At 38.3% G+C, this 11,372-nt stretch overlaps 1 protein-coding gene across 1 annotated transcript; it reads left to right on the top strand.

The window, feature by feature from the left end:
* Window positions 1–2,014: 2,014 nt before the first annotated feature.
* phf23b (PHD finger protein 23b) lies at window positions 2,015–10,521 on the top strand. The gene is made up of 5 exons (XM_051660553.1): window positions 2,015–2,472; window positions 3,662–3,693; window positions 3,780–3,872; window positions 5,272–5,887; window positions 8,635–10,521. The coding sequence occupies exons 1-5, from the start codon at window positions 2,445–2,447 to the stop codon at window positions 8,826–8,828; spliced, it is 963 nt and encodes a 320-aa protein (XP_051516513.1). The 5' UTR covers window positions 2,015–2,444; the 3' UTR covers window positions 8,829–10,521.
* The last annotated feature ends 851 nt before the right edge of the window (window positions 10,522–11,372 follow it).

Below are 11,372 nucleotides of genomic sequence, written 5' to 3'. Positions count from 1 at the left end.
GGTGCCTGTTTTATTTTATTTATTTTATTTTTGCCATCGCAGATGAAAAGGAACACATCACACACGTTTTTGCTTGGACGATAGGCTTTTTTACTTTTTTCACTTGATGCAGCATCATTTAAACACATTTGTTTTAATTTACCGACGCCATAGTAAACATTCACTATTCACAGTTAGCCAGGATTAAATTAATCCATGATGAAAGTGTCATGTAACAGGGCAGTTACTGAGATTAAGTGATCCTAACATGGCAGCTCCCATGAGGGGACCCTCTTCATGTAGAATAAAACAGCTTCTGAAAGGTTACTGATATGACTGCAGTCTTCATCTCAAGTGAGTGGTCATGATTGTATACATATGTTTCAGATTAACTAATTATTTCTTTGGTACTAAAACTTTTTAGAATGAGGAAAAAATACTGAGTGTACCTTTAACAGTTTACTGACAAACTGTGGACGTTCAGTTATAAGTCAGAAACCATCTGCTACAGTTATAAGATGTAAATAAACATTTTTTTTATTTGAACCGTGTCTCCAAAAAGTAAAATGTTCTAGTAGAGCAATTGACATTTTGAGCCACCAAGCGCCTCCCGTAAGAGGCACATTTTACTCTAGGAGCAGTGGCGCCTGCAGCTGATACGGCCGTACGCACTGTGCGTACCATGAGTGCTCCAACTGCCCTGAAAAATATTTACTCTCAGAATATTTCACCAATCATGAAATGTGTCCCGTATTTCTGTTGGCTGTTTAAAAGAACTAGCAATGCCCAATTTGCGAATGAATAATTCTTTGGAGTCGGTTCTTTTCAGTGAACTGGCCAAACGGGCTTGCAAATCTGTCTGAATCGATTCGTGATTCAGTACAATTCGTTCGGACCGCTCTCTCACTGAATCATTTGGAGTGGTTCCTCACACAGTAAAACAGTATCGGGATATTTAAGAACACACAGAATAAACAGCGCTGGATATAGTGGAAATGTACCAACAGTGAACTGAAACAAAAGTCTGTCTTTTTCAGAGGTAACTTTGAGAAACTTCAACTAGTGCTGTCATGTGAACAAGGGGCTGTTCAAACTGAACGTGTCCACTCGAGCCGTTTTTCAATCGTTTTCCATATAAACAATCGCTAGATAGATGTCTCACGTTTCACTGTGTTTTTAGCATCTCTCACGGGAGCGCTGCATTTTTAGACGCAGTGTCAAGTTAAAAAGAATTTCTTCAACTGATAAAAACACATCTCGAGACACCTGCGTTCTGCTCTATTGGTTGTGGTGCGTTTTGCTTTTTTAGCATGAAAACGCGTCTGTCTGAACGGTTACTGGAAGAAATGCTTTAACCAATAGTTACATGAATGCTACTCATACTCGAGAAAATAAAACAAATGCTTATCTCAAAGTCACCATCACTGAATGCTTTGGTGTTGTTTTTTTGCAACAACAAAAAAATCTCCCGGGGGAGCATGCCTCCAGACCCCCCTACAAAAAAGGTTTTTAAGGCAGATTTCTGTGCGTACCCTCAGATTAAATCCTGCAGACGCCCATGGGAGCAACAGCTGTTTTGACATTCCACTGGTTTCGGTTCAATGGTAAAACGTCATTGGCAACAGAAATGAACAGGATAGCTTGCCTAAGAACTGCTCTTATTGATTAATTATTGAGTTGCTTATTAAGTTTTGCAATAATACGCTTATAAAAATTAAAGTTCAGAAATTTTGATTTGTTTCATAAATGTACAAGCTATGTGAAACGGAACTGATCAACTCAATTTCCCATGAACACAGCAGACAACTGATCGGCGCAATGAGTCATGGGATTTGTTGTTTATGTGTGATTTTTGTCAACGCCAACCTGTGCGCAAATCTCATTAGTTGAACTACATGTCCCATGAACTCTTAGTGAACAAATTGCACAGAACAGCGGCAATTTGACCACAAGAGGGATCTGGAGTCAGTTTGACATCGACGGTTTTAGAGAGGCGCGCCGGAGGCGACACGCAGACGTCTTTTTTTTTTTTTTTTTTTTTTTTTTGGGGGGGGGGGGGGACTTTGGTCGTATTTTCGCGTCTGTCTAACAAGGACAATAGCGAGACCGTGCAGTTTATGTAACTATTATTTCTTTGTAAAAACATGCTGGATCCTGGGTTTTACCGTTGGCTGTCTTTCTGGTGGTTTGTTAAGTAATTGAACTGCCAACTGGATTGTTTTCGCAACGCTACTCGCTGGCCAAATTTAAGTTCATTAATCTCTACAGAGACTTCCAACCTAGCGACATTTTCTTGGACCTGTTAGTAAGATCTATAAACGAAGTACAGTCGTCGTTTGTATCTTTCTGATGTCCAGCTAACTCGACTACAACTAGTCAGCCGGGGCTTGCTGCGCCCTAGCCGGGCGAACATTGACGCTGCTCGGTGTCATCCAAGTGAAGACGAACGAGTTTATTAGGCGACAATGCTTGAAATAATGTCCGAGCACCAAGGTAAGAAAAAACCGAGGGTCACTAAATTAAAATATTCAAACTTTAAACACGTTGTGATGATCGGCAACACCCATCATCGTTCCGTTTTAGCAGAGTCCGCTAGCCTGCGAGCAGATTCCGCAGATATTCTGCGGTTCAACAGACTTATTTCTTTACTCAACTTGATTTATAGTCACTCTGTGGTATTTTGGGGCGATGAATAAGTGGTAGTGATTTTAGAAGAGCACATACGCTGATTAGCTTCGCCACACTGGATCATGTGCGGATTAGCTGAGTTGCTATCTTTTGCAATGAAGTAAAATTGGTGCTGGTCGCCTGTTTGTTTGATTACGGTCATTTCATTGTCAGCAACTCATTAAAATGATTAAAATACATTTACGAAGTCCGACAATGTCATGAGAAAGATTGATTGAATAGTCATGTTGACGACACCGCAGCGTTGCGCATTGTGTCTTCGCCCAAGTACATGAGATGGGACTTGAAGGAGCTGCTGCTATGCTGTTCATCTCTTTCACCAGTTGCCTGCGGAACTATCTTGAAATGATAAACATTTCAGCTGCACTCCGATAGTTTTACTGTCCCGTTGGCTGAATGCGCTGCTGTTTTGAGCGGGTAACTGCTTGGCGCTGCCGGACTGCGAGTCTTTGTCATACGCTAATATTATGCTGCGGTAAATAGATTGACAAAAGTGCACAGTGAGTCCATTTCTTCACACGTTCACTCGGCAGCTTTCTAAATGCATTTAGTCAGAAATGCTTTGGACGAGTTTTCATGTCAGTGGAGTTGGTCTGATCGGTGTCGACGTCGAGAATAAGCCGTAAGACACGCTGCTGTGGCTTCTTCTCGCCTTTATCATACTCTAGCATCCAGCCCTTGTCATTGAATTAGTTTAGTTTTCGTGCACAGTTAAAGTCTGTTGAGGTATCAGTCCGGCAACCGTGCGTGTGATTGGATGTAAAATGGTGCCGCTGCGCACTTGAATTGAATGCTTCAATCCAAAGGGTGTCGGGAGGGATAGCGCAGTTAGCGCTTTAGCACACTGTCGAAAACGCACTTTATTATCAGGTTTGTACGACGGAAAACTGTGGGGGTATACTCGAAGTGCAGCGTTTCGTCTGACCAGAACAACTGAACCAGTTGTTAATCCATAAATTTATGTTATTCTTTCCCCCGTTTTTCTCCTACACAGATTCATTACTGAAGTGCAAAGCAGAGGCTCTGGTAAGTCAAACAAGGAAATGCTGTTTTTACCCTACAGATGGCAGTGCTAGTCATAATGCCTACTAATGCATGATGTTCGTGTCTAGCCATCAGAGAGAAGAAAGAGGACTGTAGAGGACTTCAACAAGTTCTGCAGTTTTGTTCTTGCATACGCCGGATACATACCTTCTCCAAAGGAGGTAATGGTGCATTTTTAACATTTAGTGTGATTTAATGGAAATAATCAGTCATGTTTAAATATGAAGGGATAGTTTACCCAAAAATGAAAATTCTCAACATTTACACTCCCTCATGACATCCCAGATGTGCATGACTTTCTTCTGCAGAACACAAAGATTTTTAGAGAAATGTTTCAGCTCTGTAGGTCCAAACAATGCAAGTAAATGGTGACCAGAACTTTGAAGCTCCAAAAAGGCAATCCATACGACTCCAGTGGTTAAATCCATGTCTTCAAGTCTCTACTTTTACTTTCACATTCTTTTATTTTTGGTGATTTGCATTCTTCGTACATATCACCACCTGCTGGGGAGGGAGGAGAATTTATAATAATTAAAAAAAGGACTTAAATATTGATGTTTTTCACTCACACCTATCATATCGCTTCTGAAGACATGGATTTAAACACTGGAGCCATATGGAGTACTTTTATGCTGCCTTTGTGCATTTTGGAGCTTCAAAGTTCTGGTCACCATTTAATTGCTTTGTGTGGCCCTACAGACCTGAGATATTAATTTTTGTTTGTGTTCAGCAAAAGAAAGGAAGTCATACACATCTGGGATGGCATGAGGTTAAATGGTGAGAGAATTTTCATTTTTTGGGTGAACTAAGTTCTCACTGTGATGATTTACTAATCTGTTTCTCTGACAGATTAGTTCTGGTTCTTATTAACATGCACTGTTGATTTTTCTTTTTCCACTGAATATCCTATTTAGCCCTGGGCTTGTCTTAAGCCCATTGTGTTCTTCGGTTTTACTTCAGAAGCTTAGCGTATGTGCACAGTCGCACACTCAGCCTTTCAAAGTATAGTCCATTTGACTGTGAGCGCATGCGAACTGTGACTGCTATAAGATGATGGACTATTTCTCTTCAGGAGTTTAGACCCATAAAGATGTATTTATATTCCTTCAGACTCGCGTTATACAATGCAGTTATTTCCTGACCTCCTCACACATTCGCTCTTGACATGCACATCCACTTGTTGTTTCCAATTTCATCTCCTGCTGGCTAGCGGCGATTACCGCTAGCACTTCTTTGTGAAAGCAAAGGCCTAACTGTGTGTGTTGCCGCCTTGTGGACCCACTAAATAGTGCAAATAATTTCAGGCACATGCGCAAATTGCGCGTTCACAATACACGCGGATTATAAATATCGGGCACCACAAGTTTGGAGCTTGCACTGCTGATAACAAAATGTATGTCATCCTCCAGTACGCAAACACCTATCATTCACATCAAACTGAAGTATGCTTTGGGCGTTAATATAGTATTCCTAACTGTCCAAAATGGTTTTGTTTTGTTCTATGATGAACTACTGTCAGATCTGTCCAGAGTGAGATTTTGTGCCTGCCTCTCTCCATAGGAAAGCCCATGGTCACCAGCATCGTCCAGTTCTCCAAACAGCTCTGGTGCTTCAGGTGAAGGAAGTGTTTTAGGTGGAGCAAGTTCTAACATGGCTGCCAGCTGGAGTCATGGCACATCAAACTTGCATACCATCCACACCTTTGTTCGCAAGTCTCGTGCCAATAAGAGTAACAAGAGCATGCAGCGATTATCTTCTGATAGCACACTAGTTGACAAAATGTGTTTAAAAGACTCTTTCTATGAGGGCCAGGAATCCACCAAAGCTGAACGCAAAAAGGACAAGAAGCTGAAGCGACTTTCTCTAGGTTCAGGTGCTGGTGACAGCAGTAGCAGTGGTGGTGAGAAACGTGCGAGGATCAAGCGCAGTAAAAACCCCAAACAGCCCAAAGCCCTTAAGAAGCTTAAGAGCTCTGCCCACAGCGAGTCAGACTCTGAGACTGGTCTCGGCCATGGAGAGGAGCACTTGGGCCAGGGAGCAGGAGCTGAGCACAGGCTACAAGCTCTGGGTGCAGAGCTGGGGAAAGGAGAGCTGGAGGAGGCCTCCAGAGAGGCAGAAATGAGCTCCAGTGAAGGAGAGACTTGGATAGCGGATGAAGATATAATGGTGGAGTCAGGTGAGTGGCTTTACTCAGATTAGGTACTGATGAAGATGTGAACAGATGTGCTTAAAGTAAAAGTCTGCCCAAAATGAAAAATTCTGTCATTATTTATGCACCCTAATAATGTTGATCCAAACCTGTATGACCTCTTTATGTGGAACACAAAAGGAAACATTTAAAAAGACTTAACACAGCTTGTCGTATAATTAAAGTGAATAGTGACTCCACAGTAAACCACAGTGAGGGTTATCAGAACAGACCAAAATTTAAATTGATGTTCACTTTGAAGTCAAATCATTGAGTGGAGTATTCTGCACCCAAATCAAATTTAGAGACTACGGCTCAGGTTTGACAACATGACAAGCAAAAACCAATGAGGTTTGAAGTTGCTGATGGTCTTGCTTGACCAAACTTCATGATGTCAAAATTGAGATGTAGTCACTAGATTTCACTTGAGTGTCACATACTCAGATTTATTAGGTCTGAGAAAAAATCGTGATTCTTGAGGCAAGCGATCTCCCTGAGATATATATATATATATAAAGATTTTTAGCCTAATATTAATACAGTGCTTGATAGCTAAATATAGGAGATATGTCTGTGCAGAGTTCAACTTGAACAGGTTTTCTCTGAGAAGTTTCGTCTCTTTAATTCTTTACGTTCAGTCCTTTAATGCGCCCCTGTAGCAGCCGTCAAAGTGCCGCTTGTTATTAACTGTTGGACATCAAATCTTCTGCTTTGGTTATTGTTCCTGTTACTATGCATAATTCACAGGTTAATTTGTGAGGTGGTTTTGTGGAGATTCTGTCTGACACTGCTTTAATAAATAATTTAGCAATAAAAAGGCTCGAACTGTTGGATGCCGAGAACTACATGTCGCGCCCTCACAATATTTATAATCTAACAGCGGTGCACTTCTGAATGTGGACCTGATCGCCATGTGACATCAAGCTCTCCGGTTACTTGAAGTGCGTCATCTGTGTCTGAGAGGCGCAAAAATAAATTGAAGCGCGTCCTTGGAGCTTACTAATAGTTTGTGGGATAAGAGTTTATGGTTATTTATTTGATTGTTGAATATCCATTAGTTACCCTGTTAAATGGTTGTGCTTAGTGTCCATATATCCCTATGTAATATGTCTGATTGGGTAACATGGACATAATGCAGCCTTATAGACCTTATTCACGCTAGCGCCATCTTTGATTTTTAATTGGTATGACAACGAGTCTGTGAGTGATGGACTAACAGTCTCTTCAATGGGCTGTACTGCAGTTTAAAGTGTTTTGGATCGTTCCGCAGACAAAACATTGAAAAAATATCTGTCCAAGAACATTCAGCATACAAAGAAATCCAGACAACATGAGTTGTGGAAAATCAGATGTGATCTAGTCACTTTATACAGCTTTCGTTAGTGCCATTGAAGAGAATGTAAGTCTATCCCTCACTGCCTCGTTTTCATTCCCATTAAAAATCAAAGATGGCGCTAGCATGAATAAGATCTATACATGGGTTCCTTAACACTGATTAGTCGACTAATAGCTCCGACAATGCACTGACTGATTAGTAGTTTTAAATTGGTAGTTTTTTACAAAGAAACTGCAAATTCTGTTTTACAAGGTGAAACAAATGTCATTTCAGACACAACTGTTCTTCAGTACACATTTCTTTCTGAGAAAAAGGTGATAACTCTGCCAGATATATCAAAATATCAAATCACAATAATTAGAGAATCACAATACTTTCTAAATCACAATACATATAGAATCTGCAAGTAAATATTGTTGTAATATCGAATCGGGAGGTCTGTGGCAATTCCCATTCCACCAAATTATCAATGAGTTTATAAGTGTATAATGGCTTACTTTTTAACACACAAAGTGGCTTTAGGAGACTTAAAAGGTTAAATTTTCATTTTTGGGGGGTAAACTGTTTCTATGTAGTTGCATTTGGAGAATCTCAAGATAATGTTTGAAGGGTTGGATTTGAAAAATTGGAAAGTTTTACATTTCCTTATTGAGTTTTACATTGCCGTGAATTACAGTAAAAAAAAAAAAAAAAAAAAATGTTTTGCCTGTTTAAGATTTATGCATTTCAATTTTATAACAAAATTCCTTTTAATTGAATTGTATAATGTTTAACAATTAAATTAATAAAACTTAAATATTTTCTTTTTTTTTTCTTTTTTTTACATATTTGATCAAAGACTACTCAATTAAATTAGATTGAAATTTGTTATAAAATTCAATAAATTCTTTATTTTTATTTTTGGGTGGTTAAAACATACTGACTCTTATATGTATCTAAAAAGCATGCATACATACACTACATGCTATTTCAGTGAATGAGCTTAACTTAAATGGAAAGTTCACCCCCAAAAAAGTTGTCATTTATCCTCTTTCAAACCTGTATGTCTTCTGTGAACACGAAAAATGTTCAGACAGCCTCAGTCCTAATTCACTTTTATTATGGCAATTAAAATTTGTAAAACTTTCTCCTGTGTTCTACTGAAAAGATAGTCATACAACATGAGGGAGATAAAATGATGACAGAATTAAAATTTTTGGTGAAACTAACCCTTTAATAACTTGGGGAAAAAAATCATTTCAAGACTTGCTAATAGAGTGATACCTAATTTGATGCATATGAAATAATATATTATTAGGAATCGTGACCTGCTAATTATTTTTAAATTTTTTTGTCATTTCATGTCTTTACAGTAATGTTAAAAAAATTAGTAGTCTCATTCAAACTCTCTTCATTGCAGGTGATGATTCGTGGGACTTGATCACCTGTTACTGTGGTAAACCTTTTGCAGGACGGCCAATGATTGAATGTAGTCAGTGCAATGTGTGGGTGCACCTCTCTTGCGCCAAAATTAAGAAGTCTAATGTGCCCGACATATTTAACTGCCACAAATGCAGAGACTCTCGACGGTCAGCTCACAAAAAAGACACTTAGATGAGGGTGCTCAATCATTCCCTCATAGCTCTGAATGTTCCCAGTTCTCCAGTTTTTGTATCCAACACACTTTTAGTTTCACACTATTTCTGTTTCTTGGCAATTTGACAGCTGTTTGATATCCCTCCCTTGGGAGAGTTGCTCCTAACATATTTTGCAGTCAAAGATCCCCATTACAGGGACAGTTCACTGAGAAATAATTTTTTGAATTGGTCTCTTAGCTCTCGAGTTAGTACCCAGATTAATCTCCTTGCTGTTTACTGAAACGTCCTAAAAAAACAACTCCAGCAGAGCAATCAATTGTAAAATATCCTTTATCAACTCGAATGTTTTGGTATAATTAGCTATCATGCATGTTTTTATAAGTGGTAATCTGTTCCTTTTGAGAGAAAATGTAATGGGGGCACATCCACCCTACAGCTTGCACAGCTGTCGGTGTACGTCTTGCTGAGATTCAATTAAAAATAAAATCTTAAGAGTAAAACTTTGCATTTATTCAGAGAAGGGATATTTAAAAATGTGTTGGTATGATATGATGAGAGAGATTAAAAAAAAAAAAGAAAAAAGGAAAATACATAATTTCAAAGTGAACTGTCCATTTGCTAATTTTTCTTGGGGCCACATGCCTTTGTCTGAAAGAATCAAATTGATGTAATTTACAAGTCTCAATTCCATCGCCTGTTGGTGATCATAAAAGACAACGTTAATATTACACTCCCTTAATTGAAATTACAATTGGTAGAGTGGAAAGTACACCCAGATGGACCTGACCAGACAGCTAATATTTTAACATTTAAAGAACTACTGTCTGGCACTCAGTTCTGTCTCATTTGGGGAGGGAATCATTTCAGTTGAATTTGAGCTGTCAAACATAAATACTTTTTTCTAAATCTTTTGTTAATGTACAGTATGTTAACTCATGTACTTTGTCCAGGAAGCTATCAAACTTTGTCTTTAATTACTTGCACAACATAGTGTTCTAATTTTTGTTTTGGTTGTATTAAGCTGACTTGGAAGATTTCAGTTTTGAAAAATGCTCTTGTGAAGGCTAGATTTAGGAGCTGTGCTTTACTGAAGCTGTCCCCCAAATGGAATGATTGTTTGGGGGTTTTAAATACTGAGAACTGGTGAAGAGTACTCATTTATGCTACAAGCTCTTTCATTTGAAGTAGTTTGGAGACTATTGTTTGGATATTTTATTTGTGGTTTCTTTGTGACGCAAGGGGGGATTGGAAATCCCCAAAAGCCAGACCTCTCTTGCCTCATGTTTCATTCTGTAAATATCAAAGATTTTGAGAAGTGTACATATGTGAAAGTGAAAAGCAAAGCAAATGATTATATATATATATATATATATATATATATATAAAATCTATATAAATACATAATCTTTATAATGTTTTTTTTTTTTGCATCTGATGTTTTCTTTAACTACCTAGAGAAATAAAACTTTTCTTTATAGGGCATTAAATGTCTTATTTTCATAATCTAATCTCATGTTAGGTGCATTGTTTTTTTTTTTATTTAAAAAAAAAAAAAAAAAAAAAAACATTTGACCAGATGGAAGAAGTTTGTACATTTTAATTTGCAGCAACACGGGTACAGTGTCTGTCAATTTACACCCCACTAGAGGGTGCTGATAGGTTAGTATTTGAAAAACATAAATACTAATAAATAAGTCATGTTTCATAAACCTGAGATGCAATGACTTAATAGAAACAAAAGTGAAAAAGGACCAAAACGATACAACATAATAAACTGTCCTTTTTCAATTGTAATCTTTATTAGCTTGATCACTCTGTATCATATTCCTTAATGTCTCCAGGTTCCTCCTGAGAAAAAAACAAAAAAACAACAACTTAAGAACAGTGATGGGATTTTTAGTCTGTTTTGTTCAGATGTATCCAATCCTGTGTGGTTTTCACCAGTTGAAAAGTTATTGCACATACCTTTCTGCTCCTGCTAGAAAAGTGGGAGCTGCCAATGGGGTCCAGAGGAGCCGTGATCCTTCTCCTATAAGAAGTTAAATATGTAAAGATTGTGTGGATGCATTTGGGCTTAATCATATGATATACTTGCTGTTAAGGGGGACTAGGAGTGACACATGGAAATATTTTTTTTTTATGAGTTTTTGAAATCACATTACACATTTACATACATTTAAAATAATGTTATTAAAAAGTAGTTACATAGCAATGTTTACAATAATTATAATAATATTTTTCCTACATTTTAATGACATAAGTTGTAAATTGCATAAAAGACAACAATGAAAAGCAATATATCCCAACTCACCGCTTATCCTTGTTTTTGCGGCGGTTGCTGTTTGGTAGTTGCACGTTGATGTGTTCCATAGGGGAAAAGAAAGCAGGGGACTGGGCCGGGTTGGGTTCCCAGTCCCGAGTCATTTCTCCTTCGTTTCCCGGGAACAAATCTGCTAGATCAGAGAGCTCGTATATGTGTGGTGACATCTCCTGATCTAACCTGTGATTGCTCTGCAGGGAAATACAGAATTGTCAGACACACAGGATTGGATTCTCAGAT

The sequence above is a fragment of the Myxocyprinus asiaticus genome, chromosome 1, assembly GCF_019703515.2.
Source record: "Myxocyprinus asiaticus isolate MX2 ecotype Aquarium Trade chromosome 1, UBuf_Myxa_2, whole genome shotgun sequence".
NCBI lineage: Eukaryota > Metazoa > Chordata > Actinopteri > Cypriniformes > Catostomidae > Myxocyprinus > Myxocyprinus asiaticus.
The sequence above is the reverse complement of the archived record's forward strand: the minus strand, read 5'-3'. Positions and strand labels throughout refer to the sequence as shown.

What these genes read in the sequence shown, in the direction of transcription:
- phf23b (XM_051660553.1), top strand. Translation starts at nt 2,445, where the DNA reads ATGCTTGAAATAATGTCCGAGCACCAAG. An exon ending in ACATACCTTCTCCAAAGGAG is followed by an intron (nt 3,873 to 5,271) that starts GTAATGGTGCAT and finishes CTCTCTCCATAG; the next exon opens with GAAAGCCCATGGTCACCAGC. An exon ending in AGATATAATGGTGGAGTCAG is followed by an intron (nt 5,888 to 8,634) that starts GTGAGTGGCTTT and finishes TCTTCATTGCAG; the next exon opens with GTGATGATTCGTGGGACTTG.